This window comes from Mustela erminea, chromosome 8, assembly GCF_009829155.1.
Source record: "Mustela erminea isolate mMusErm1 chromosome 8, mMusErm1.Pri, whole genome shotgun sequence".
NCBI lineage: Eukaryota > Metazoa > Chordata > Mammalia > Carnivora > Mustelidae > Mustela > Mustela erminea.
In genome coordinates, this window is record NC_045621.1 from 46,309,471 (window position 1) to 46,337,435 (window position 27,965).

The 27,965-nt window shown below is 51.7% G+C and overlaps 3 protein-coding genes across 16 annotated transcripts in view; 1 reads left to right on the forward strand and 2 right to left on the reverse strand.

The window, feature by feature from the left end:
* The window catches only part of SNED1 (sushi, nidogen and EGF like domains 1), an 81,935-nt gene extending 77,087 nt beyond the window's left edge, over positions 1–4,848 (forward strand). For all 6 annotated transcript variants that reach the window (XM_032355446.1, XM_032355444.1, XM_032355443.1 and 3 more), the window contains 2 exons: positions 815–858; positions 2,849–4,848. In XM_032355446.1, the coding sequence (XP_032211337.1) occupies positions 815–851 (37 nt within the window). In that variant the 3' untranslated portion in view covers positions 852–858; positions 2,849–4,848. The remainder of the gene's footprint in view (positions 1–814; positions 859–2,848) is intronic.
* The window catches only part of MTERF4 (mitochondrial transcription termination factor 4), a 29,414-nt gene extending 17,813 nt beyond the window's left edge, over positions 1–11,601 (reverse strand). The window contains exons 1-4 of one of the 3 annotated variants that reach the window (XM_032355458.1): positions 11,487–11,594; positions 9,970–10,465; positions 8,030–8,214; positions 4,771–7,336 (exon numbers count right to left, since the gene is read on the reverse strand). In XM_032355458.1, coding sequence (XP_032211349.1) covers positions 6,974–7,336; positions 8,030–8,214; positions 9,970–10,465; positions 11,487–11,507 — 1,065 coding nt within the window. In that variant the 5' untranslated portion in view covers positions 11,508–11,594 and the 3' untranslated portion in view covers positions 4,771–6,973. Of the gene's footprint in view, positions 1–4,770; positions 7,337–8,029; positions 8,215–9,969; positions 10,466–11,486 lie in introns of those variants that run through there. The other 2 variants (XM_032355460.1, XM_032355461.1) reach the window with 2 other exon arrangements.
* Positions 11,602–12,848: 1,247 nt separating this feature from the next.
* Positions 12,849–27,965, reverse strand: part of PASK (PAS domain containing serine/threonine kinase) — a 37,766-nt gene continuing 22,649 nt past the window's right edge. For 6 of the 7 annotated variants that reach the window (XM_032355435.1, XM_032355438.1, XM_032355434.1 and 3 more), the window contains exons 10-18: positions 26,505–27,958; positions 25,444–25,625; positions 24,891–25,058; positions 20,788–20,913; positions 20,538–20,672; positions 17,638–17,837; positions 15,773–15,906; positions 14,498–14,644; positions 12,849–13,859 (exon numbers count right to left, since the gene is read on the reverse strand). In XM_032355435.1, coding sequence (XP_032211326.1) covers positions 13,780–13,859; positions 14,498–14,644; positions 15,773–15,906; positions 17,638–17,837; positions 20,538–20,672; positions 20,788–20,913; positions 24,891–25,058; positions 25,444–25,625; positions 26,505–27,958 — 2,626 coding nt within the window. In that variant the 3' untranslated portion in view covers positions 12,849–13,779. Of the gene's footprint in view, positions 13,860–14,497; positions 14,645–15,772; positions 15,907–17,637; positions 17,838–20,537; positions 20,673–20,787; positions 20,914–24,890; positions 25,059–25,443; positions 25,626–26,504; positions 27,959–27,965 lie in introns of those variants that run through there. The other variant, XM_032355441.1, reaches the window with a different exon arrangement.

Sequence of the window (27,965 nt, forward strand, 5' to 3'; positions counted from 1 at the left end):
CAGCTGAGCATGGTGGGTGCTGGGGGAGTCACACGGTGGGTCATGGGTGGTGGGTCACACAGTAGGTGCTGGGAGGGGATCGCAGAGTGGGTGCTGGGGGAAGGCACACAGTGGGTGCTGGGAGGGGATCACATGGTGGGTGCCAGGGGGAGGTCACATGGTGGGTGCCAGGAGGGGATCACACGGTAGGTGCTGGGAGGGAATCACACAGTGGATGCTGAGGGGAGGTCACACGCTAGGTGCTAGGAGGGGATCACATGGTGCACACTGGGAGGGGCTCACATGGTGGGTGCTCGGGGTCACTCCGGTGCTAGAATTGGGAAGCACGGAACATTACTGACAGATGCAAGTATATAACTGTATATATAGTATATCTCTATTTTTTACTCACTCACAGCCAGGTTCTTTCGCCAGAGGGCTCAAGGGAGTCACAGGAATTATTACATAATGTGCTGCATGAATGCGTTGGGGGCCTTCCCAACAGCAGACTCCTCACCCCAGTCACTCCTCACAGAGCCTGGGAGCCACACCCCCTAGGGCTTGCATTCCTGAGTGCCCGGGAATGCAATTCAACACCTGCTTGACCTAGCGCAGTACCTGTCTCTTCCACTTTCCTTCTTCTACACCCCGCTTTCATTCCCGTGACTTACAGCCAGCCAAGGGGACACACATAGACTAAAATGCTAATCTCTGCATCAGTGTCTCACTGATGGTGCTCTCCAAAATGTAATATATGTGAGGCAAAGACTGGACACCAGCAGGCAGCCTTGGTTCCAGGTATATCTTTTTCATAAGCCACCTTTCTCTATTTCAGGAAACACAGTAACAGTCCAACACTGAAGAAATCTTAGAGTACAGGTACGTTCCCCACCATGGCTGGCAGAGCTGCGGGAAAGCTAGAGCGGCTGTCCTAGCATGTGACCTCCAGGAGGGCTGCTGTCCACCTGGGGAGCTCAGCTGTGCCCTCTTTATTACAAACTCCCAGACCAGGAGTTTCAGAATTCCCTGAGGGGGTTAAAATGGGAGAGAAAAAAAATACCTAAGGCCTCCCAATAGACATAAACCAGACACAGATGCATTTCCAAGTGGAAATAAGGCCATCTGGAGGTAAGGATGAATCCCACTGACTCCAAGCAAACGGAGAAACCCCTTTCCCATCAGCAGCAACAGCTGGAAGTGGGCACAGGGGTTGAGTACTCATGGAGGTGGGACTGAGAAGGGCATCTAGAAGGGGTGGCAGCAGGGGAGGAATGGGAGAGGACAGTGGGTGGGGCCCGGGATGCCCAGATATAGGAGTGTGGGGGTTCAAGGGAGGGCCTCCCAGACCCTGAGAATGGCTATCTATCGAAAGAAAAAATGGGGTGTGGGGCCTTGATCACATAACTTTGGAGAAATCCTGAAGACTCTCCCACTAGAGAATTCCCAACGGACACAGGAACCCTAAACACTGGAATCCTGAAATGAAAGAAACTTTTTAACTCTATTCCTGCTTAATCTGGCATTTTCCAAAGTCTTCTGGCAACTCAACACCCTCCAACCCTTACCCCCTCCCACCCCAATAAACTCTGTCAAAGTCTTCATTACAGTCAGGGAGATACTGGGTTGAATCATGGCGACCCACCTACACCTGTACTCAGTCTCACATTGAGCGCAGTTTCTTTCTTTCTTTTTTTTAAGATTTTATTTATTTATTTGACAGAGAGATCACAAGTAGACAGAGAGGCAGGCAGAGAGAGAGGAGGAAGCAGGCTCCCTGCTGAGCAGAAAGCCCCATGTGGGACTCAATCCCAGGACCCTGAGACCATGACCTGAGCTGAAGGCAGAGGCTTAACCCACTGAGCCACGTAGGTGCCCCCTTGAGCACAGTTTCTTGTCAGCATGAGGTCACGGGGAACAAGGGGGGAACTGAGCTGGCCTAAGGCAGCTTCCGCCTTCCACTCCATAAATGAGCCTCAAAGTAGTCCATGTTCCTGGTGCTGAGAGGGCAGTGAGGCACCCTGGGGAACAAGCAGCTTCAGGAACAGGCTACACTGTCTTATGGGGCTGAGGAGATGAGGAAGAAATGTTACTCAGAACCTTTACAAAGAAGCTGAAGCAAAAGAGCTTCACAGATGTAGGCTGACATCACACGAAGAACATCCGCACCAGCCAAGCGGGGAAAGCTGAGGCTGGGATCTGCGGGGCGTGGGCTTGGCAAATAGCCCCTGGCAGATTTTTCCAAAAGTCTATGTTCAGTTCCTGCCTCCTCAAAGGCATTACTTCCCCTCCCACCTTATGCTCCCAAGACACACAAATCCAAAACATGCTCCACAGCTCATAAACAATTCACTACTAGGATTAAGAACACACAAACACAATTTGGGTTTCAAATATTTCTATCACGGTAAGACACCTGAAACAGCAATACCTTTATTTTTCCAACTCAGCAAATCCATTTCTATAAAAACAAATCAGAAAACCTCAACTACCAAATTATCAAATACTAGCTTTTAGAATACCCATTCTTGAAACAATGGAGCAAATGCAAATAAACTGGAATTCGTTTCAACCCAGAGGAACAGGGGGCAGCCCCAGTCTTCAGGGAAAGGATCCAAGGACATGGCCAGCTGGAAGGGAGCAGCCTGAAGCTTTTAGCATTAACGGCAGCAATGCTCCCCCAATGTCCCCGGCCCTGGGCCACGTAGTCCCTGCTCTCAGCACATCTCCCTCCTGTCCACGGCCACACTAGAGGCAGGAACATTGGGTCCTCTGGGGGCAGGGACCGAGGGCTGCTCAGAGAAACTGAAGCTGCATTTTAAAGAGGAATGGGTGTCATTCCCCTCATGCCCCGGTCTCTTTTTTCTTTAAGGGTTTCGGGACGTTCTTGTTACACTCCATCAACCTCATGAGCTCCTAAAGCCCAGGAAGGCGGGGTCTAAAATTGGACTGAAAGGACACCCTGAAAGACCATGCCCTGGCTCGCATCTGTCCCCTCTGCGGCTTCTCTTTAGAAGATGGACGGCCAAGGCCAGGCAGGGTCCAGCCCACCTCTCTTCAAGGCCACACCAGGGAGACCCTCTGGGCCAAATCACCTCCCAGTCCTACAATGCATGAAACAAGCCTGTGTTGTAGCCCTGGCTGCCGTCTCCTACAGGGACAGTCTGCACCATGGCCAGGGAGCAACTGCCATGTGCACCTGGGCCCTGGATGAGCAGGGCTGCCAGCCAGCAAGGCTCCTGCAGCATCCAGGAAACAGTTCTCAGATTCCAAAGTCAGAGGGCAATTTTCCGCCTGAGACCTAACAATCAAACTGAGAGGAACTGCCTTCCGGCTTCCACAGCAGAGACAGTGGTGCCAGGAAGGGTTGGTGGTAAGGCCAGACAGAAAGGGAAGCCAAGTTCTAGGCGCCCCACCCAACTCTCCTCCAGCAAATTCTTTGTGCTGGTATGTGGTGGACTACAGCCCCATCACATGGACCAGTAGATTATAAAAGACAAAGTGTTCATTCATACTAAGATGGAGTTTAAACACTTTTAGTCTTCAACTTTTTCTCAGTGACTGTTTTAGGTTTTGTGGACCAACCTGTCTCTGGGGCAACTACTCAGCTTGGCACTGGTGGCACAACCACAGTCACAGACAAGTGACCCTAAAGGTGTGGCTGTTCCAGTGAAACCACATTTACTAAATGAGGGGGCAAATTTCCTGGCCACACTTGGCCAAGCCCTGGTCTATCGAGTCACCCAGGCCTCAGCCTTATGCAGAGAAAGCTGCCCACCCCCACACCGATGACAAGTGGCATGGCATGGCACCAAGAGCCCCGAGCCTCACAGAAGCACAACGTGACACCCCAACACGTGCAGAGTCTTAACACCACGGAGATGGACGACCGGGGCAGGCCAGTCCCGACCCAGCTCAAGACTGCTTCAGTCCTCGACTCGAGTGGCACTCGTCCAGGCTGCCGGCTAGCGTGGTCTTTCACACATTTTCCTCTTCAGCAGAATGTGGCCCTGGCTTGCTGCAGGGGCTTCCCCACACACTTCTGACCGCTCTGGCTTCTCCCTGCAGAGGAGGCGCAAGCCATGCAAGCCAACCCCACCTCGGGTCTGCAGAGCATCGTAGCAGCTGACTCAAGCCCCCACGCATCTGCCACGTACTCTGTCCCAAGTGAGCCCTACAGCCACAGAGGGCACGCCTTCTCATCTTTTATAAAAACATTGTTGGAAGAGTTAAGAGTATATTTTAGGCTTTTTATTAAAATTTTGTGTGCACATATCTGTGTTTTACACAATTTGTTTTCAGAGAGGAGGAACCGTCATTTCAAGAAGTCTCTACTGTACATATAGCGCCCCCGGCGTCCCAGGCCCACCCGGAGAAGACGGCCGTGCTCAGTCCGGAGCACCGGCACTGGGCGAATCAAGAGAACACCAAGGCCATGCATGTGTACTGCTGACTTTTGCTGTGTCGCCAGGACCAGTCACTGTGTATCTATGTAAGCTACAGCATCGCTAGCAAGTGGCAAGATCAAGTGTTATCACTGGAAAAATAGATGAAGCTCTACTATGATGTTAATGACCTCAACCCCTCAGCCATGAGAACACTGATGTGTTCCAGTTTTTAACTTAGAAACATTTTGTTTCTACAAGAAATAGTCTACTGAATCCTGAGCTTGGTGCTGTGTTGTCTTATGATTAACTCCTCTTGATGTTTTACAAATTAGATTATCTAGTAAAAAGACTTCGTGATGCAAAGGAATTACAATTCATCCTGGAAACATTCTAAATGAGACACTGCTTTTTTTTTTCACAAAATCCCTTCAAAAACTCCAGCGTCTTCCTCAAACATACAGTCAAACTCTACCCAAGGAAATTACTATTAATGCAATCAAAATTTTCAGGTGCATAAAAATTCATTTCTTTATCAAAATGAAAGGAGCAATCATGAGTTACTAAGTTAGCCACGCTAATCATGCAAATTTATAATTCTGAGTCCCCTGACGGAACATAAGAACCCATCTGAGGTTCCACAGAAAGTGTCGGTCGGTTGGGGACGCCACAAAATGGAAGAGTAAGTGAAAACAGTGGCAGAGTGAAATGTCTTCATTTTTAGTAATTTTGCCCATGGCCAAGAAAACCAGTAAAGACAAAGCCTTCCTTCCCATTGCATGTGGGCTGTCACAGAGGTGGGTGAGGAGACCTGTGCCAACACCACAGCTCTCCTGCCAGCAAGCCCAACAGGCACCTCTCTCAGCCGGGGCTCTTCCCATGGCTGCCTCCTGCCACCACATCTCACTCCCACACACGGGGATTCACTGAGCTACTTTTCTTTGCAGAAAATGTCTTTCTTTTTGCCATCATGCTGGAATATAAGCCCAGAAAAAAAACAAAAGCATCCACACCTCAGTGCTGAGTCCCCACAGTAAACACAGCTCACATCTCCCAGCAGCATTCTGGTAAACACAGGAAAGGAACTTAAAAACTCAGTTATTTACTTTCTTTTAAACAAAAGAAACATAAGCAGTGTCAGCCTGCTTCCAATCGGACATTCCCACAAACCCATACAACTGTATTCTGCTGCACCAGGCCATCAGGCAGCTCCTAGGCCTCAGCATTGCTGATGTTTCAGGCTGCACAGCCCTGTCTGAGGCTGCCCTATGCACCACAGGACGGTTCACGGCAACCCAGCCCCCAGCCGCTGGACCCCAATGGCACCCTCCCTCAGTCCTAACAACCAAAAACGTCCTCAGATGTTGCTGGATGCTCCCTGGGGTCAAGATCACTCCAGGTGGAAACTGCTGCCTGACAAGACTCTTACTCAGTCTCTGCAGGGAAAATAAGGCCAAGCGGTTTTACCTAGTTGTTAAAATGCTGTCAAGTCCTGGATTTTGGTCACATTACCAAAAATGCTTTCTGTATCAACAACCATGTGCCAGCTCCCCTCAAGGAAGGGATGCCCAGGACATTCTGGGGTGCACCAGTCCTCCCTCATAGAGCCCATGCCATGAGGGCTGGGCCTCTACCTCAGAGACAACTAACATCAAAACCCACCCCCGACCCAACTCTTTAAATCACCCCTCAGCTCCCCCGGTTTCCCGAGGGGACTCCCACCACCACAGTGTCCTAGGAGCTCCCTGAAGGACACAAGGCCCCACCCCGCTCAAAGACCCTGTGCAAGTGCTCTTCTCCTCCGGTCTCAGAAGCTGCCTCTGTGAGATGGGCGATGGGGAGTTGACCGGATGACACCGCTCCCCCCAGCCCCCTCCCGTTCTGCCACACTCCAGGGCAGCACTCACTAGCAACCAGAAACTGTGGGCCTGCAGACAGCCCACAAGCCAGGAGCAAAGCCAACTTCCCTGAAAGGTCAGAGCCAGGGCCCATTCGTCCCAGAGAAAGAGAAAAGTACCCGAACACTCAGCTGGTATTAAGCAGCTGTGCAAAATGAAACCATCACTAACCACCTTCCTTGACAATGCTATACACTGAACACAATTATGAAGTAGTATTTGTGGATTAAAAACACAAGTGTTTTGGGGGAAAACCTGCTACTTGTTTGCATAAAATAAAGTGCTGTGATGTATTAAAACCTCAGTGCCTACTCATAATTTCATCTTTATCACTGTAAGGAAATGTAAAATGACACTTGAACCAGAGTCAAGAACCCTATTCCCCACACTGTCATGAAGTTATCACATATCAAGAGAGGAAAAAAACAAAACCAAATGTTGAGGTATTGAGTCCCCTGATTTTAACAGCTCAGTCTGTCTTCCACACAGGAAGGAAGAGGGCCCCCCACAGAAACCTAACAACAGATCAAACCAAGACAGCTCCTGTTTAGTCTGACCCACTTCTCAGGTGATTTATAATATGTTTCACCAGAAGACCAGTTTTAGAAGGAAAAATAACATGACAAGGTCCAAGTAAAACTCTCGAAAACTTTGAGAAATTCATAATACTCTTTGGTATTGCTGGGCTCTTCATTCCCAACCTCCATCCTCCCGTCACTCTTCGACCTCCTCCTCTTCCTCGTCCTCATCCTCATCCTCATCCAGACTTAAGCTTTTGCTGTAAGGCATGTGGCTCTTAGACCCCTCTTCCTCCTCCCGAGCAAAGAGCTTCTTAAAAACTTCAAACTCCTCAGTGGAGGAACAGGCTGTCCTGGCCAGAAACTCAGCTTCTGAGACTCTGAGAATGTCCTTCAGAAGAGGATTGGGAATCTGTGTCTGACCCTTCTTATCAGGGGTTTGGTACCGTCCTAGGCGCTCGAGGAACACGTGTCTCTGCTTGATCTTGGTTATGGAGTATTGCAGGAAGTCGGTCCGCACCATGTCTGAGTGTTTAACCCCCATCCTAAAATAGGCATACTGGGAAGACAGACACAGTTAGAGGAGTCCCGGGCACAGTAACCTACAACCTGTCCTGCCACTGTCTGTAATCAATGCAAGCTATCCAAAGTACTCACAAAAAAGCTGCCCAACCAGCGGTGCCAGGACTCTCTATGATGCCCTGCGTTTGTGTGATGGCTAACAGTTTTCAAAGCATTTTCAAATTCATATTGAGAAAAACTTAGCAGAAAATAAAGGGGCAAGAGGGATAAATTCAGTTGTTTCTCAGAAAAAAAAATATGAGTACTGAAAGAACAGGCAAAAAATTCAGCAAACATCTAGCAATTTGACCTAAGTTGTCATAATTGTTACCCCAAAATTAGGACAACTGTCAAAATTATGCTTCCAAAATCAATATGCAGAATATGTTCTAAAGAAAGGAAGATTTTTAGCTCTTTTTAAATTAGCTACTTCCAAGAGAGACCCCATTTGGACCCTAGGAATAGGACTGGGTCGTTCATTATTAACAGCAGAAAAGCTGCAGGGTAGGTTTTCTGTAAAGAAGTGAAAGACCAGAGCTAGGTTCTCTCTGGCTGGTATATGCAAAGAGGATCTAAGCTTTTCAGCTCATCCACTGGCCCTCGGGGTGCCTGTGGCTTCTCTTTCATGGAAATGACCCTCACTTCAACTAACATGTTGTTACTTCCCAAATCCCCTACCGGTCATCCTCACCTGGAATTTGTATTCCAGTTCACCGGGGTCCTCCCGAAGAACATAGGGGCATCTGTGTAAAATCTTGGTCACCTGTTGTACCGTGAAAAGACATTTCTCCTTGAGAACACCAACAATGCTGTCAATGTCCCTCTGATGCATGGTGAAGATTTCAGGGCAACAGAGAAGCACCGTCTTTAGTTTCCCTGCAGAACATAAAAAAAGATAAGTATATAATTTTAGGATATTACAGAAAAACAAGGGGCTCGCCACATCTAAGCCAGCATTTGAAAAGAGAAGAAGGATGCACTCCTCCCCGTTAGTGGCGGTTTCCAATGCCTGACCAGGAGCACATGGCAGTGGGAGGGACCAGAAGAACACATCTCCTCACTGACCCCCTCCCTGCTATAAAAAGGAGGCCTCTTACTGGCCTCCCAGCTGAATGCATAAACCTCTTATTCTTGGCTTCCTCCCCTTGCCCTCTTCATCTAAAGAATTTCCCAGGGGATCTACTGGAAGGAGCAGACAGTAGAAGGAGACAGTAGATTCCCCCACATGGGGGCTGCAGGTTGACACTTCGTTCCACAATAAAATAGTCACTGAAGCGAACAACCAATGTTCCTAAGATCTGGGAGCCCGAACTCAATGAAAAGGGAGTTCCACGATTGTTAGGGTCCGTAATCAAAGGAGCGAGACTAATACAAAGCGAAGGTCAAGCAAAGTTTTATTTCATGCCAAGCATCATTAATCAAACCGACCAGTTTGATTCTTTGTTTGACATTCACTTTATATCAGTCTTGCTCCTTTGATTACAGACCCTAACACGATAATAATTATTAATACAATAATAACGAGAATACTCATGAGGCACAGCCACAAACATTGATGCCCTAATTAGTGGGGTGACCATATCTTTTATCCACATTAGGGCAACACTGAGCAAAAGAGGTCCTATTAACGGATTAGGGTAACTGAGACTACCGAAGGGAAATTGGGGCCTATGGTCTTCCCATGGATAGCTGGGCAAAATTCAGCACCTGGAAACTTAAAATCACTTATTTAAACTGGTATTAACAATCTTTCTAACAGATGAGCTACTCATTGTCTTGCTAAAATGTCTCTAGAATGACTTTCAGGAGTTTGGATTTTCCCTCTGCAGCAGAAGGCTTTGCTAAACTTCGTAACATGTAATCACAGCATATAACTATTAAATTTAGCCTTTTAGATTATACTGCAACAGGCAATCTGTCAAGAGAACCACATAAGGCTATGTTCTTCCTTATCTTCTGAAAGCCTCTGAAATACATCGCCAAACAACAGTATCTCCCCCCGCCCACCAACAATATCTTATCAGTAGGGATCAAAAAATGAAACAATACAGTGGCCCTCCTGGGGTCAACGTGCATAAGGATCCCTGGGACCCTCATGGGCTCCCAGCCCCCTTCTCCTCAAGGCCTACCCGGGGATCCAATGAAATCCTAGAATCCTTGAGATGTGAATCTTATTGGGGGAATAGTCACTTCTCTGTTTCTTAGGAGTCTGGGACAATCTCGGGTTCCACTGGAACCCAAATCTTTACAAGGGACCTTATAGAAAGCCTTTGGCTTTACGTTGTACAGACAACACTTCAAGCTAAGGTAAATATCAATGACTGCATAGGTACGTGAACGTTACTGCCACACACTGACCTCTAACCTGCTGAGCACAAGCACATACCACAGGCTCACCACCCATTCAGTGTTCCAGAAGCTAGAGCCCCCACATTGAGCAAACCAGACAAGTGCCCCCATTCCCTCTGGCAGTGCCATCTGCAGAGGTCACTGCTTCTCACCTCCAAGCCAAACCACACATTACTCTCAAGAACTTCCCCCAGAACCCTCCCCTAGCCCATCCCATCTGGGTTACTTGCCCCCCAACCCCAACTCCTCAGCACTGGACATAAAATCAGGGCCTTCTTGTACCTTCTCCAAGACCAAGCTTTCGCAGATAGCCGGAGCGCTTCTTCATGTGCAGTATAGGCAGTTTCAACAACTGAGGACTTTGCTTCAAGGCCATGTACACAGGCTCTGGGTTCAAACCCAAGAGTATTAATTCTGAAATGATGTCCAGCAACTGTTGAGTGTGTGTACTTGGCCACAGATGGAGCAATCCGTTAATGTGGACGTCACTGAAACCCATGTCCAGGAGGGAACTGATGACCTTCTCTTGCTCCACAAATCCTGGAGCCACGGGAGTCCTCCGCTTCTCAAGGGAGTACCGAGTGAAACGCATCCTGCACGCTGGTTCCTGCACGTACGTTCTGGATTCCACATGGGATAACTTCTCAAGGCCCCCTCCACTGGAGGCTGTGGTCAGTTTATACAATAAACATGGACACGTCCTTTTCTGTTCTCCTCGATGGGTCTGCCTAGCAACATGGGCCCAGGTGAGGGGGACCAGGCGGTGCCAGTCGAAGACCTGTGAGACACAGCACCAAACGGGGATCAGCTCCTCACCACTCCAATGCAGAGGAGACCACGGGATTCTGGAGCCATGTTATTTAGTACCTTGGTCCCACAGAACAATAGCAAGCGTTACAACAACCTGCAAACTCCAATCTGAGCATGAAAAGCCTGCAGAGAAGGCAGCGTTCGTACAGAGAACAGAGCATCATGACAGCCAAACAAGTCTCTACCAGCTCCTGGAACCCTAACAGAGGGGACATAGCAGGGAGGAGCAGAAGAGAACTATCCCAAGGCCAGCGGTAAAGGGCGTTTGGGTGTGTGCCGGTCCTTTTCCTCTACCCTCTAAGGGGCAGCGCCTGGTGCAGCAGATTGAATTGAAAATAGAGGAGCAGGAAGACAGAAACCAAAGTGCATCAGTATGCATGTGACCGTTCACAAAAGGGGTCGCACCCTAAACCCAAGTCCCGGCTCAACACTCAGGAAGCAGAGAGGCTTCTGCAGGAGGAACGTAGGAGATGATGTGGCGGTAAAACCAGGCAGGAGAGACCACCCTGGAGCCGCACTCCCGGAAGCCTGCTTTTCTGCAGAGATTGCGAATCTCCGAGAAGCCCTCAAGCCCTGGTTCTCTGTCGCTATGTCCCACGTACGACAGCGGGCAATCACTCCCAGGCCAACAGCGAGGGTGCGAGCTGGTTCCCACCCTGAAGCCCGGGACCTCACGCGCGTCCGCACACTCCCGACCCCGCCCCACAGGACCCAGCTCCACACACCCCGCGTCACAGGACCCGGAGCCACAGGAACCAGCTCCACACACCCCGCGTCACAGGATCCCGCTCCACAGGACCCCGCGCCACAGGACCGGTCAGACGCCCACGCCAAGCGCCCGAGCGCTCCACGCTCTCGCGCTCCCGTCCTATCGGCGCGCCCGCCGCTCCCTCCACCCAGCCGCCGGGAAGGCTCCGCTTGCCAGAAAAAACACCCGGCGGCGGCTCCTCCGCAACCGCGCAGAGCCCCAGCACCGAGCGCCACCTCACCTGCCGGCCGAGCGCCGCCATGGCCTGCAAGAGGCGACTCGCCGGTCCGCACTTCCGCTCTTCCCCCGGCAAGCGCTTCCGCCCTCGGCGGTTCGCATTTCGCCCTCCCGCTGGCAAGCGCGTGCGCGCGGAAGGCGCGTTCCGCCGCGGCCCCGCCCCTGCTCCTCCTGCCGGCGCCGCCCGGCTTTTTCGTCCTCCAGGGCTCTCCGCCCCGCACGGCAAAAGCGCAGCGCCCTCCCTCGCACCCGCTCCGCACCGGTGCGGGCGGTCTGGCACGTCGGAGCGCGGGTACGCGGGTACGCGGGGCTCCCTCCCCGCTCGTTGGCTGCCTCCCCCTGGTGGGCGCTCCCGGCACTGCGCCGGCCCCGCCCCGAGACTCGGAATCGGAAACTGGAGAGTTCCCGCCCCGCGGCCGCCGGGGAGGCTGGTTTGTTCGCCGATTGTCACTCCAGCTTTCTTCTTCAAATGTCCAGCTGTCGACACCTCGGAATAAACTTGTGCTTTACACTCGAAACTTTAAGGATCCCCTCGTGAGCCATCCGACCCCGGGATGGAGCCCGTCCGCGAGCCTAAACCGGAAACCGGCGCCGGGAGTGAGGCGCGGAAACTGCCGCCATCTGGGCTCCCAGCGGGCGCGTACGGAGACCTGCCGCCTGCGGCTTTCCGCGGGGAACACCCTCAGGGCGCCGGACCTACTGTCACCCCGTGGGATGGATTTGGAGAACTATTTCTTGTAAGCCCGTCCCCGGAGAGCCAGCACTTGGCCTGGGTAGGGCGTTGTACATCTGTAACTTGTTAAAGGTGTTACAAGCATTGTAAATACTACAAGGAAAACACTTTTTTTTTTTTTTTGAGTTTTTTCACTCTGGAGAAGAGTTCTTAGGATATCATGAAATTAACTTGAATTCTGAAAAGTAAACGTCACTTCTTACTACGCACTTCACAAAATGTGCTCCTGAAATCCACGCCTCTGCAGCCTCTCCCCCTGCTATATCAGCCAGTCTCTCGGAGGGCAGGGACTCGTGCAATGAGTTCCAAAGGAAGGGCAGGGTGGTAGCCCCTCACCTCAAGGTCGGGAGTTAACTCAACTGCTATCTGGGCGTCCTGAGATATTGAGAGACAGCCGAGTGCTCCCCAAACCAACAGCAGAAAACGAGCACAGAACTTGACCAAAGCTGCATGGCCCATGAGCATTTTCCTGAGGACTCCGCCAGAGTCTTCAACCTGCGGAGAGTGAGGGCGTGGTGGAGAGGGGGTGGGGGGTGTCTGGGTTTTTTCTTCTCTTCTTCTTAGCAAGGAAAAGAATGAAAGGTTTCCCTTTTACTTCTAACCACTCCCTCCCCTCCAACACAGATCAAATAAAGGCTGCTTTGCAACTGCTCCTTGAGCTTCTTGATCCTGTTTCAGACAGTATGGGTTGGAGCCTGGAAGGGAGGAGACATCTAAGTGTGCTAGAGACCCCCAGGCACCTGAACCAGATGGGAAGGAGACAGGGGTGGATGTCCAGCACAGACGTAGGGCTGGATATCCAGAGGGTTGTGGGGAGGGCGTCAGGGTGAGCAGCAGGACCCAGACGGAGAGTGGGCTGGAGCAGTTGAGCAGAGGAGAAGGGAAGTGCCTAAGGACAGCTGGTCCCCACCCAGCCTCCTTAGACTGAACAAGCTGCAGGGCTCGGGGCCAAACCAGGGGAGGGGCCCTCAAGCTGATGGAGGCTGAACCCTCTCCAGTGAGGGCAAGTGCGGGTACACAAACGTAAATGAAACGCTTCCCACACCAGTATCGTGGAACAGTTCAGACAGTCATAGTCATGGTTCACTACAAAATTACTTTAATTTGGAAGTGTTCAAAAAAATAAGTTAATGAAATAGTCTGGTCATCTGGCTAATCAGTTCTACAAACTCCACACATGAGATGAGCACATGTCGAGTCAGGGGAAACAAACACACATGCATATATACAAAATCAGAAAGATTAAAGACTCTGAAGTTCACAAATAAAAGCCCTTTAACAGTGCAAAACTCAACCGAACACTAGAATGCTTTTCCAAGGTCATGTGAAAAATGAATTCCAAGTCTATTTATAAACCTAAAATCTGGTAACACCACTGGCTTTTGTCCTAGCACTTCTCAAACTTGCACGGGAGTTTTTATAAAGTGAATTGGGCCTAATGCTTGCGAATTTACTTTCTTTGCCTGGATGGGGCTTGAAAACACCTTGATCCCGAGCGAATGAAGAAGAGCAGCGGAGAACTGGAGTTGGCTCCTCAGGGGTCTCCCACAGGGCATAAGGCCCCTCAGGGCTCCAGCGCCCATGCCACCTCCCTGGCACACCTGCTCTCTGTCTCCAGGCTCACACCGGACAGCGCTCCGCTTTCTGAGAAAGAAGATGACATTGTATCGGTGTTAACACAAGATTCTAAGACACTTGCTTCTCTCTGATAGAATTTCTAGGAACAAAAGACATTGGCAGGGCCCTTGAGAACTCGCCTGACACTGCTGCAGTGTCCCCAGCCCCCATCAGGGTGCTGCGGGGAGTCTATGCCTGGACCCCCCAACACCAGCGGGGTCCACCCACCCTGAGCAGCGGCAGCCAGACACACCGGCCTACTGCCATCCACCTCTGCAGCCAGGAGCCTCATTGGAAGAGCCAGGGCCCCTTGGGTCCCCTAAGAGCATGTCACTCGCTGTCTGCAGCCTTACCCTCCCCTTCTGCTGGCTTAGGCCACCTCTGGCTGCTCTCAAACCCTCTGGCCCCCGCCCCGAGCCCCTCCTCTGCGTGCCTCCTTGTCAGGGGCTCCCCTGGGTGCTCACCCACCTTCTATGGACCCAGTGATGTTCAAGGACCTCTGGAACAGAATCAAGCCCCATTTGTTCCACAGGTAACAAGCCAGCTACAGGCCCTGACATTTGTGTCCAGGACAGCATGGAGGAGGGAGCTGCCTCCTCCCCAGACCCAGGAAGATCACTTGGGAAAATCTTCCTTACCTTCTTTGCACATGTCATGTATCTTACCTGGCTTGTTCATGTGACACACCTCATCCCAGGTGTAGTTAGCAAGATTCACAGGCTGTGTCACCCAGGGATCTGTCACCAGCTTCTCCAGGGTGGTGCGCTGCTCGGGGACAGGCTGCAGCAGCCCGGACATGAGGTTCATGAGATCTGGAGACATAAAGACCCACCCTAGGCATGTGGCCAGAAGACCAATGGTGGGTCCGGGCTTGGGCTCAAGAAGAACAGGTCTCAGAGCAGTGGGTCCCAGGTCTGCCCACCACGAGTACCTCCGACTAGACAAGAAGTGGCCTGGGAACCTCCACTGACAAGAAACTGGGGGTTCGGGCACACGGGCCCAGCTACTTGTGGAGACCAGCCACAGGACATGCTTGTCCCCTCTGAAATGAAAGCGTTGAGTTCAGGACCTCCCATACCCTGCTCACCTAACCTCCATGCGGAGCTTCCAGAGCTCAGCCTGCTGGCCATGCAGAGCCTCCAATGACATGAGGTTCGTGTGCTCAGAGGAGAGGGAGGCGGCCACAGGCAAGCCCTGCACTGTCACCCCGGGAGGCGGCATGGGCTCTAAGAGCCTCAGCCTTGGGTCTAGATTTGAGTCCCATTTCCTGTAACAATGTGGGTGTCTCCTCAACCAGGCTGCTCTGACCTCACCATCCCACAGAAGTATCTTGAGAATGCAGTGAAAGAGTATATGGAACGATTTTGTGCATGAAACAGCATGTTGCAGGAAGCACGGTTCATGGGAACCCGAACTTTAGCAAAGGTGCAAAAACCCTCTTCTAGGCTGCTAGGGACTGAACTGTCTCCACACCTGCCCCCACCCCTAGGTGAAGCCCTAACCCCCAATGGCGCCTGGGAAGTGGTCAGCGTCACATGAAGTCATGAAGGTAGGCTCCGTGATGGGAGTAGTGTCCTTGTAAGAAGAGAGACCAGGGGCACGTGGGTGGCTGCGTTAAGTGTCTGCCTTTGACTCAAGTCACGATCCCAGGGTCCTAGGATCGAGCCCCACATCAGACTCCCTGCTCAGCAAGGAGCCTGCTTCTCCCTCTCAGTCTCTGCTCCTCTCCTCACTTCTGCTCACGTGCTTTCTCTCTCTCTCTCTCTCTCAAATAAATAAATAAATAAATAAAATCTTAAAAAAAAAATTATCGTGAGGATTTAGTCACATTGAAGTTACCCTTCTGTTCAGATTAGTGTTTGACGACTAGAAAGAAAGCGACGAGGCTATCAGCATGGACAGAGTCGCTGTGCTCAAGGCGGGGGACCAGGCGCCCTTACCTTCCGACACCAGGTATGGGGGGTGGATCGTGGCCTCCATGGTCTCCTCCAGCTCACAGAAAGGGTTCTCCTCAAAGATCAGCGTGTATAGCGTGACCCCCAGAGACCACATCTCCAGCTCCGGCCCCTTGTATCTGCAAGGGGGAGGTGGCGGTGGCATTCGGGCCATACTGGGGCTCGGCTCGCCCCACACGTGGCCCTGACAGTGGCCCCCAGCGGGTTCTGTGGCCCTTCTCAACTACACCCTCCATCCCAGCACCTCCACCCCAGCCAGCCATGCTCCAGCCACATGCTGGGGAGGAAACAAAAGCAAGGCTTCATATCCAGGCAGCTGAGAGATGCCCACCACCAGATAAGAGGGTGTATAGCACGTGAGAGCAGAGCGCCTCCTGATAGGGGTGGTTCCTGGAGGAGGTGGAGAGAAGGCACAGCAGAGGGTAGGCTCCAGTCCTCAAAGGAGTAGAAGGAGGGTCAAGGCAACAGCAGCAACCTAGAGAGGGTGAAGGAGGCGGCAGAGGGGTCCAGGCTGGGCCAACTGGGCAACCGGCTGGGGACCAGGGTACAATGGGGCCCTGCTGCCATCTTTTGTCACTGTAAGGATGGACCTCACCCAGCTCCCGTGCACTGGCACCTGTGAGATGGCAGCGCTCTTACCCTAAGCCCCACAGCTGCCCAAGAAATGGCAACTTCACTTTATAGAGAAGTGGGGCACTGCAGCTGAGCTGCCCGGGAGCTGGCTGGTCACTCAGCTCTGGCCCAGAGATCAGAGACCACGGAGTCAGACAGCATGGCTAAGAGACACTTGTGAGCAAGGAGAGGGCCCAGGACATCATGAGGCCGGAGACCAGGATGGGGGGCGGTCAGGATAGATATGAGGAACGTGCAAGACAAGAGGCCGTAGGAGCGAGGGCAAGAAAACCTCCTTCAGTACTTTGTTTTCATGTTGTTTAGAGAGACGTCAGGGCAGGTGCTCCAGAAGGTGGGGACACCCTGGGGAGGACCAGAGGTCTCTGAGCAGCACTGAGAGGCACCATCACCCTGCGCTCCCCCATGGGGGCATCCCAGTCTGGGTGCAGGGGGTGGGGTGGGGAACAGACAAGCCACACAGCACATGTTAGGGTCCTGTGGACAGGACAGGTGGCCCTCTCCAACTCCAATGGCCACCACAGGACAAGACAGCAGCCAACAGCATGCTGTGGGCACCAGGCTGATCAAATTACATCTTTAGAGAAACTCCCAAGGCCCTTCCGGGACTACCCCCTTCAATATGTCCTATTGGTGGTTCTGGGTGCACATAGAGACAACAGGAGAAGGGTTTCCTGAGCATCGCCCAGGGTCCCCAGCAGCCTGCAGGCTCTGGGGCAGGGACAAGCTGTCCCCCTGGTGGGAGCAGGAAGGCCAACTAGGTCCAGGCCGACGTGGGTCCTCTGCACTTGTGCCTTTGATGCTGGATGTCACGGGCTGCCAGCCCAGCCACCTGTTACTGGAATTGGCTATTGTGCCTGTCATCGCCATGACTAAACCCAGCTGAAGAAAGACCCTTTCCTCCTACTTGAAGAGTCTCAACTTTTGGGCCTCCTATCCTGATCTTTCATCTTATTCTCAAAGATCCAATTACATAAAACTCCAAACACACATAAGAGTTGAGAATGTAACACTACAAAGAGCAGTGGCCATGGCCTACCTCCCCTTAGCCCACCATAGTTTGCCGGTCAGCCCACTTGGGACCAAGACCTTTATCAACACTCCACAGCCTGTGTCATGAAGAGGCACCAGCGGAAACTGTTCTCCCACCTAAACACCAAGCAGTCCTGTGGTATCCCCAGAAGATGTGAGGTCTGGCCGCAGCCTGGCACCGTACGTACGGGTTTCCCATGAGGACTTCAGGGGCGCAGTACTCGATCGTCCCACAGAATGTATGAAACAGCCTGCCCTTCTCCAAGTAGGCGGCAGAGCCGAAGTCGATGAGCTTGATTGTGAAGTCCTCGGCAATGACAATGTTCTCATCCTTGATGTCCCGGTGAATGACGTTCTTGGAGCGCAGGTAGCCCACTGCCGCCACTAGCTGCAACCAGGCAATTCAAGGACAACAGGCGTCTAAGATAAGGACTAACTTGAAAACAGGACAAAACAACAAAGAAAAACACCTCTTATCTAATTCCTCATGAACTAGTGGCAGGAAAGAATCCTGGATATGCAGACCCAATCCAGCTCAGCCGCCATGATGCAGGTCCGGGCGGGCTACACCCCCAGCAACAGCATGCACCAGGGTGGGATTCTTCCTTAAAATTTCATTATTCTCATTAGTAGCAGTAAAGACACTCAGCACATTGTTAAGTATACAACACATTAACGTTAGCTATGAAATAGGACTTCGTCTGGCGTAACTGACACTTCATGCCCTCCCACAAACACCCCACTTGTCCCCCAGCACAAATACGTGATTTTCGGGTTCTCTCCATGTGCTACGGACAAGCGTCACTCACCCCTCAACACACAGAGTGACAATCTCAGGAGGAAGGACACATGGACCACAAGCAAAAGCTACAAAGACATGTGGTGGGTGCTTCCATGAGTGTGGTTTGGTTGTGAAATGGGAGACGGCCCTAGAGAAAGACTGAGCATGACACCTTTGGTTCACACGGAAGGAAAGTGTCCTGCCCAGAGTTCATGCCACATTGAGGGGCAGAGTTGAGAGTGGAAGCCACGTCTCCAAACCCCTGCCTCTGATCTCTAGCGGTTTCTCGGAGGGCAGTCCCTGGCATCAGCCACTTGAGCCCCAGCATGCATGGGGTTCTCGTCCATAGGCATGTAAAGTGATTCCCCTGGAAGTGGGCTTTGTTCCAGCAAGCCAAGTGCAATAGTCCCCACTCTGGAAGGGAACAGTGACAACTGCTGTCTGCCCAGACCAGAGAGGCCTACACAACGTCTGATGACAGAGATGAACATAAGGAAGCTTCCGGTTAAGTTTAAATGAGATGAGTAAAATTTCTGACTGTATTCACAATTTGGACACCAATCATACCAATCAACATAGTGTCTTCACGGACATGGTCATTTTGATTAGAGACAATTTTGTGTTTACAAGTGAATACCCTTGAATCAGAGGCTATAGTTAATGGTGGGTTAACTGTGCCCCATTAATTAACTTACAACTAGTAAACAAATACACATTTACATGCACATATATGCAAACAAAAACGTACCCTCATACTGATCTACACAACCATGCATGCACAGATACACACGTGTGCACACCCAGACACTCACATGTATGTACATAAACACACACACGCACACATACATGCCAGGGTCCAGCTGAGAAGAGAAACTACGATGAACGTGAAAATTTCACGGAAGCTTATTAATTGGCAGCAAGGGATTCACCACAAAGATCTGAAGAGAACCTGAGTCCAGACAGAGAAGCCCTTCCTCCCGCAGGCCCTCAGGTACCCCTGGCACCCAGTAGAGCTGGTCTGTGAATGGCCAGACACATTGGACCTGGGGCTGGTCACTGGCACCGTTTGTAGACACTGGCATATAATGATATTTTTCTATAAAATTGTGAATCCCTACTTACATATAATAGTACTTACATATATAAATTTACAGAGGGACTACTTGGAATAGACTTTTTTAGAAAGTATAGGACCCTATAATTACCAAATCAATGGCCCCAGAATTAACAACTCAGAGAAAGCAGCTTTCAACAAGTAACTCTTGTTACATCTTACAGTCTGCCTGCCGTGAAGATTTCAGAAACAAATTTTTACCATGCATTACAATAGGCGGGTATATAATCTTGCAACACAGAAAGAGGGAGAAAGGGGACAGTCTTTGAGCAGAACCATGATGCCTGAAATTGATAGATAGGTGTCTGGGAAACTTAATATAAGAAATCCAATAGCTTCTAGGAATTTATAGCTCTGAGTAAGAAATGTCAACTTAACGCAAACTGGCATTAGATATCAAGTCCTCACCAGGAAACAACTGGTGAGCAAGTATGGGAACAGTATATATGAATATCCCCTTTCCAGGTAGTTCTCCATTGTTTCCAGGGAGCTAGGAATAGTCTGGGACACCTAACCTTCTCCTAAAAACTCACAGGAACAACTGTCTCCTCTCCACCCACTTCCCAGCCTCTTTATCTCCAGGATGCCTTTCTATTTTGCTCGTCACTCTCCCATGCCAACAAAATAATAACTGGACAAGATCAACACATAAGCAAACATGAAAGAGACCAAAATAAACATTGTGAAACAAGGTTGCTAGAATCTCAACCTTTCCTGATTACCTCACTTAGCTGGACAGCAGGACTGCTCTCATCCACTAAGCACAAGACCATCCCATACACAGTGGGTGCCTCAGAGGCTCTTTTGGACTGAACGCACAGCCTTCCCTCATCAGCCCTGTAATGATCCTTGCATACAACTTAGCAATGGTTTCTTGCTGAGAGAAGAGGACTCAAATCAGATGCACAGACCTCGAAGCCTAACCTGATCGCTTCATTGCCTAAGTTTTGCAACTGGTGTGGATACTGTATGAATATAAGTAAGTTTTAGTCATTAAACATACTTCTCTCATCAGTCCAGGACAGCATCTGGGCTCCCCCATGTATCTTAATATAGATCTTACTCCATAAAATCCAAAATCTGGAGGCTAGATCCCAGCTCACAGAAAGAAGTACATGTGAGCCATCACATCGGCAGCCCCGGGACCGCAGCCCAAGCCCATGATCTCCCCAGCATGGCTCCAGCCTGCTCACTTGTCGGAAGATGTAACTCGCCAGGGGCTCATCAAGGTTGGGATGGAGGTCAATGAAGGCAAAGAGGTCCAGACCAGAGCCGTGCTTCTCCATCACCAGCTGAAAGAACCCTTGGTTTTCAAATACATCCAAAACCTGGAAAAAGACAAAGTCAGGTCTGGGCCTGCTGAGGTGCCCTCAGGACAACATATTTAACAACGGTTCGTGGGAGTGACGTCAGGGTACCACTAAATGACAAACGGCACCTCACCTTGATGATATTGGCGTGGTCCACCCTGGACAGAATCGCAATCTCCAAAGTAACTTTCCCAAGTTTGGGATCCTCGATCCAACAATCCTCCAAAACCTTCTCCTTCTTAATAAACTTCACCACCACCTATGAGGAAGATAGGGGAAAAGTGGCTGCCAGCGTGTCTCTGGCACTCCATTGAGTGTGGCGCCCGCCACCAGCTCCGCAGACACAAACCTTGAGTGGGCCTCCCCCTGAATCCCAGGGAAGGGAGAGAAGAAACCCAGGAGCGCCCCCCCCCCGCCCCCACACACAGCACAAGGAATGGAAGGGTGAGGCTGAGGAGACGGAAGCGCATGGTGGAGTGGCCATGAACTGGGCCAGAGACCTAGGGGCAGGGGCCCCTCAGAAACCCCATCACCCCCAGGTCACAACTGAGAGGTAGAGCCCTGATAGAGGAAATGAAAGAGGAGGTCGGAGAACTGGAAAACAGACCGAGGCCATCAACCTCATCGTCTGGGAGCTGAGGGGAGCCCAACAAAACCAACAGACAAAGCAACACAAGCAAACGCATCACAGGACACAGGGATGTCACAGTGCTGAAAGGCCGCATATCAGGGAGACGAGCACCATAAGCCACTCAGCAGAGCACTGGTTGTTGGGGAAGAATGGCCACGGGGCCCGGGGGCACACGGTAAGCAGGAACTGCAGGTCAGGCCCACCCCACGCTTCCGCTGGAGACCCCATAAGATGACCCACGAGTCCAGCCCGATGAGCTCACCATCCACGGTGTGGACAGCCAACACGTGTGCGCTGAGCTCGGGTGAGCAGGGACAAGGGGCCCGCCGGAGGGGCAGCCGGGCAGTGGGAGGGGGCACGCAGAGGTGGGAGAGGCAGAGATGAGCATCCGCAGCGCCCAGTCAGGCCTCACGGTGACCACGCAACAAAGGGGATGGCTCAGCGCCAGCCATCAGTGCTGACAAGCGGTCAAATCCTGAAGATGGTGCCAAGAGAGGGCTCCCTGATTCCAAAGGCCAAGGAGGCACGTGAGAGAAGGCAAGAGGACGAGGGAAGCAAGGCCAACGTCCTGGCACCCGGGAGCGTGGACAGGTAGGGGGTGCAGAAGCCAAGGCTGGAGGCAGAGAGGCCTGCTGCCCACCCCACTGCGGGGTTCAAGGAGGGGCAAAGGAAGGCTGCTGCTGGGAGCCTCAGAACACAACTACAGGAGGCTTCGGGGACAAAGTACAGAGCTAGAAAGAAGGAAAAGGATTAACAGAACAAAAGAATAAATCCTCTTGAGGTAAAGAAAGCTTTAAACATTCAGATCAAAGTATTACCAAGTGCCAAGCAAGAATAAAGAACACACACACACACAGAAATACATCCTAGGTAAATTTCTGAACTCCAAAGATTAAAAGAAAAAAACTCAGAAAGAAAAACACCAGGTTGCTCTTCACAAGCATGCTAGAGGCCACAGAGCAGAGGTCACGTTCTCAGAGAGAAACCGTGTGGATCGCCACGAACACATGAGGGGAACAAACCAGTCAGAATACGTGTGAGGACATGACATGTGACACTCACATGTTATTAGTAACCAATATTCCAGCAAACGAAAACTAGACACAAGAGGGGCACCTGGGTGGCTCAGTGGGTTAAAGCCTCTGCCTTCAGCTCAGGTCGTGATCCCAGGGTCCTGGGATCAAGCCCCGCATCGGGCTCTCTGCTCAGCCAGGGAGCCTGCTTCCTCCTCTCTCTCTCTCTGCCTGCCTCTCTGCCTACTTGTAATCTCTGTCTGTCAAATAAATAAATAAAATCTTTAAAAAAAAAAAAAAGAAAACTAGACACAAGAAAGGCAAGAAATCAGATACGGAAATAATGCAGGTTTCAGAAACTCACCAAAAACCACAGAACATGCTGAGAGAAATATAAAGATCTACACACTTGGGAGAGACACTCAGGTCGTGGGTCACCACAACTGCTTTGTGAGGATAGCAGTGCCACCAACTGCCCCACGGACTGAGCGTCCAGAACTGTACTCTGTCCCCCAACGGTGGGCCTCACCCTTACGGGGCCATGTTCTGATGGACAGCTTTCCAGAATCATCTGCGGGCCTCGTAACACTGAAGCTGGCATCTCTGGGCTCTGAGATGCAAAAAGACTCGTGTGTTTCTTTTCAAACGAAGAGAAGAGCTCCTAGGTTTCTTTCTTCTTCCTTGAGGTCTAGAGGTCTACAGAAACCCTATAGTCTTTCAGGTTCCTGACTCAATCAAGAATGGAGCTGCCTCACAGAGATTAGAGACAGCAACAAAAACTTGAGAGTTAAACACCCTATAAACACGTGACAGCAAGAGCAGCATACACCACGGCCTCGGGAAGGCGACCAACGTGGGCTCAGAAGACGTACCCTGGAAGCGCCCTGTTACTTAGTAACAGTCCAACAACCATGTTCAACCCAATACGCTGGAAATATAGCCAAATTAACTCACAGAAAGTATAAGAAAACAAAACACATATTTGATGAATAAAGCAGACAATTCTTTAACAAGTCTAGCAAAGATGAGAGAGCATGGACACAAGAATCAGACCAGCCAGGGGCACCTAGGTGGTTCATTGGTTTAAGTCTCTGCCTTCAGCTCGGGTCATGATCTCAGGGTCCTGGGATCGAGACCCTCATCAGACTCTCTGCTCAGCAGGGAGCCTGCTTCCCCATCTCTCTCTGCCTGCCACTCTGCCTACTTGTGATCTGTCAAATAAATAAAAAAATTTAAAAAAAAAAGAATCAGACCAACCAAGGGAACAGAAGCAGCCGCAGATATATCATTTTACGTGCTAATGTGCAAAAAGGCTTCCAACTCTACCAGCCTCTTGCAACTTTGACAGAAAAAAAAAAGAAGAAGAAAGAAAACTGATGCACGAAATATAAATTTTAAAAAATCCCAAGTAAAAATATTAGCAAACCAAAAGAATTATTATAACCAAGGATTAAAAGAATATTATAACCAAGGATTGGTTCTATGGGTATAAGTTGATTAGTGTTATTCATTATATTAATAAAGAAAATGAGAGTATGATCATTTCAACAGAGGCTGAAAAGACATCTGATAGAACTCAATACTCATTCTTCAAGAAAAATTTCAGTGAGCTGAAAATAAAATGAAATATCCCCAGCAGAAGGTCTCCATCAAGAACAGAACAGGGGCGCCTGGTTGGCTCAGTCAGTTAAGAATCTGCCTTCAGCTCAGGTCATGATCCCAGGGTCCCAGGATCAAGCCCTGCATCGGGCTCCCTGCTCAGCAGGGAGTCTGCCTCTCCCTCTGCATGCGTTCTCTCTCTCTCCTCTCTCTCAAATAAATAAATAAAATCTTTAGAAAGGAGCCAAAGCAGCTGACGATGACCGGGCAGAAGAGCCGACAGCTCGCGTGCTCCTGAAAACGGCCCTGTGGGTCCCAGAGGCCGGGGGGCTACAGACCACATAGAAGGAAAGACAGAGCTGGCCTCCCTGCAGGAGACTAGCCACTCACCTAGAACATCGAAGGACCCACAGGAAACATGTCAGAACCAGGCAGACGGGTGCAGGAAGGAAAAGCGTTAACACGGACACTCAGCGGGTAAAGGCCAGCAGTAAGTGATCAGACCCCACGCGGTCAAAGGACCCCACGCACGCATGGCACCCCGAACTCAGCAGGCAGCACAGGAACAGTTGGGTAGTGTCACAGTATTTGCAGTGACAAGCAAGAGTGCCACCACATTAACTCCCTCAAATCTCAAAACGCTCAATTACAAGTGCAATCCCAACAGGACTTGAGAGGAGGGCAGCTAGGTCTCCGCCTGAAAATCTACCCCCAACATCAGCCTCTGAGTGAAAGGACACAGTGTGAAAGGACACAGTGAAAGGACACTTCAGCATGCATCTGAAGTGGTGAGCAGGACGGCTGGGCATGATTACGTGCACTGGCAGAAGGGCCCTCCAAGGCCAGAGCCCCACCTGGGCTGGCCCGTGTGCTGGGTGCTCCACAGAGGACTCCTGTCACGGCAATCCAAGAGTTTGGACACAGAGGCACTGAGGCCATGGCTGCTTCTGAGCAGGGTCCCCACTACTGAATGCGGCCCAAGAGCCCGAGTACCTCCTTGTTGGCTTCCTTGTCCACTGCAGTCCAGACGAAGCCAAAGGCACCGCTGCCCAGCGGGCTCAGCGTGCTGTACTTGTGGGAGTATGCACCCTCACAGGCCGCCAGTCCCTCCAGCTCCATAGCCTTCGGAGGCTCCTCAAACCAGGGCTTGCTTTTGAGCATCTGTAGATGAAATGGGATGCCTGAGGGGCCACATGTGACCAGAGGAAAACAGGGAAGAGCAAGCAGAGCCATGTCACCAGTCCCCTATTCCCGCACCCTGCTCCTCCTGTGTCCTAGGGGGGCTGGCCTGAGAAGTGCTCTCCTAGTCCACCCAAACTGGCGCACACACCAAGACCCCACCCAGCACACAGGGCAAACTGAGGTTTCAAATCTCACGTATGGCTTCAGACTCACCCGGAACACCAGCAAGCACAGGGGAAAAGCCCTAGAAGGATCCTCCTCCCATCCCAGAGGAAGCAGAGGAAAGAAAGACAGAAAGGCCAGGCAGGACCCCTTCCCACACCACGCAGTAGGTACGAGGCAGGAGCTGAGCACAGACCCCCACCTCCCCTACGCTGGGTCCAGAAAGCTCGCACATGGAGTGGCTGGAGCTGGGCAGGCTGGCCAGGAGCAGGCGCGTGCGCGTGGCTGAGTCCCAGTGGCTGTGCAGCAGGTCTTTCACGAGCCAGCAGCAGAACAGGGTCGAGGAGCCCTGGAGCTCCACCCGCTTCACCTCAAACTGCACACCTGGAGGGCAGGGGAGGTCAGCACAGCAGCGGCAGCCCGGCCCGGCCAAGGATGCACAGTCCCCCACAGCACCCACGCAGGGTGGGGCGGGGACACCCACACTTGGACAAGGGAAAAGCCTGGAAACCCGCATTGGACACCACCCCCTACCCCGCACCATGTCTGCCTTCTGCTGCCAGGTCTGTGGACGGCCTTGACCATGGCCACAGATGAACATTCATACGAGGCCATTTCCTGCACATGCATGGGTATTGTCACAGCCTCCAACATATACACCAGAACAAACATGGGGTTATCTTTAGGGGGCATTTACAGGGGATTTTATGTTCTTTTTGGTGTCATTTTCTAGTCTTTGTACAAATAACATACAATATTTGCATAACTTTTTAAAGTTTAGGGGGAAAGCCTAAAGTCAGCAGTAAGGACACAACTTGGCTAACGTGACACGGATCTGCTAAGAAGTTAGGGAAATATGGAGAAAAGTACAGCAAAGATAATCAATCAGCTCCAAGAGGCAAGTAAAGGGACATGATCCTGACGCCCCTCCTGGAGCAGAATGCACCTGGCGGCAGCAGCTTAAAGCCCAGCAGCACACGAGGGGCCACCCTGGTTGACCATGGTACACACAGTGGCTTCCAAGGAGGGACACAGAAGCAGCTGGGACCTCAGGCTGTGCCCTTCCCATGCACTTATAACTCTAATCCCTAATTTTTTAAGAGATGACCTATCACTACAAAACCCTCACACTGCAGCTGAAACTATTGGTGGGGGGGTTGTAGCGGCATCAGAGCACAGGACAAGGAAGGCCCCGCCCCGGCCACGCCATGCTTCCGTGGCAGCCTCCCATGGGGTCTCCAGGGCAAGCCCCCCAGCACATACTCAGCTGAGCTCCGTCCCGGTGGTGGCAGCTGCCGGCATAGGTCCCCTCCTGGATCTCCTGGCGCACGCAGGTGGCCCCAGATGTTGCTGGGCTGTCCGTTCTCACAGGCGTTGAGGTGACCTGGAAGCTCAGCCTGGGCTCCTCTGCTGGACACACATCTACGGGGCCAGCCCCCAGTGTGGGAAGGATACAGGCATGGCTCTCTCTGCCACTGACTGCATAGTGTTCCGAGGACACCAGACACATCTCAGAGGGCTCTACCGGATCCGGCACCAGATGGCTCTCGTGAAACTGCCGAGCCTCCCCAAGATCGAAGTAAGTGCCGGTCAGGAGCAGCAGTTCTCGGTCATCCAGAACATCAGATCCCCGCCGGTGCAGACCACTCAGGTCTGCATCAGAGCCCACCGGCGAAGGAGACGGCGTCCCCACAAGCTCCGTCGTGGTGCAGGAACAATTGGAGGAAGTTCGATCTGTCCATTCATCGAGAAAGAGCTCCTTGAGGTTCCAGGAAAAAGAATTCCCATCAGCCTCCTGGGCCTGTACTGTGTCTAGGACACCAGGGAGGTCCGTGGCCAGAGCATAGCAGGCTGAGGAGCTGCCCGCTCGGCTAGACAAGCCTCTGCTTCCCAGGTCACAAAAGGACACAGAGGCAGAGCATCGGGGGTGATCTGCTGGGGCCAGCTCGGTGTAGGAGACACCCAGCGGTCCCACAAGGCTCAACTTGGACAGCTGCTCCTTAATCAAGCAAGTCTGTAGCTCCTCTCGGTCATTCTCCACAGCCACCCACAGCTCATCTAGGGCAGGTGTGGAGAACGGGAGTTGCGCTGTCCCTGGGGGGCTTCCTGACTGCGTGCTCTGCTCACCCCCATATCCAGGGCAGGGCAGCAGGAGGCCCTCCCCTGCCAGCTTGCCTGCGGCATAGGGCTTGGACGTGAGGGAATCAACCCAACAGTTTGAATGATGGGCACTGCTCGAACTTGTCCACTCTGGCTGTGCCTCCTGATACAGCCTACTCATTTTAGCTTGCCCCCTCCTGTCCTCAGATGCTTCACAGGAAGCAGACATCCATGTGTCAACTGGGTCAGACCCACTTCTTTCCACAAGATCCTGTCTCAGGCTCTCTGGGGCTGCAGATTCCTCTTTCTCCAAGAGAGGATTCGGCTGGTCTTTGGGTGATGACTGTTGAGTAAGGGCCGATGGGCTTCCTTCTGGGATGGCTCGCTGGTCCTCCCATGAGGACCATTCCTGGCCTGGTGGGATTCCTTCTGGGATGTCTCGCTGGTCCTCGGGTGAGGACCTTTCCTGGGCTGGTAGGCTTCCTTCTGGGATATCTCGCTGGTCCTTGGGTGAAGACCATTCCTGGGCTGGTGGGCTTCCTTCTGGGATATCTCGCTGGTCCTCAGGTGAGGACCATTCCTGGGCTGGTGGGCCTCCTTCTAGGATGCTTTCCACTCTGAGAA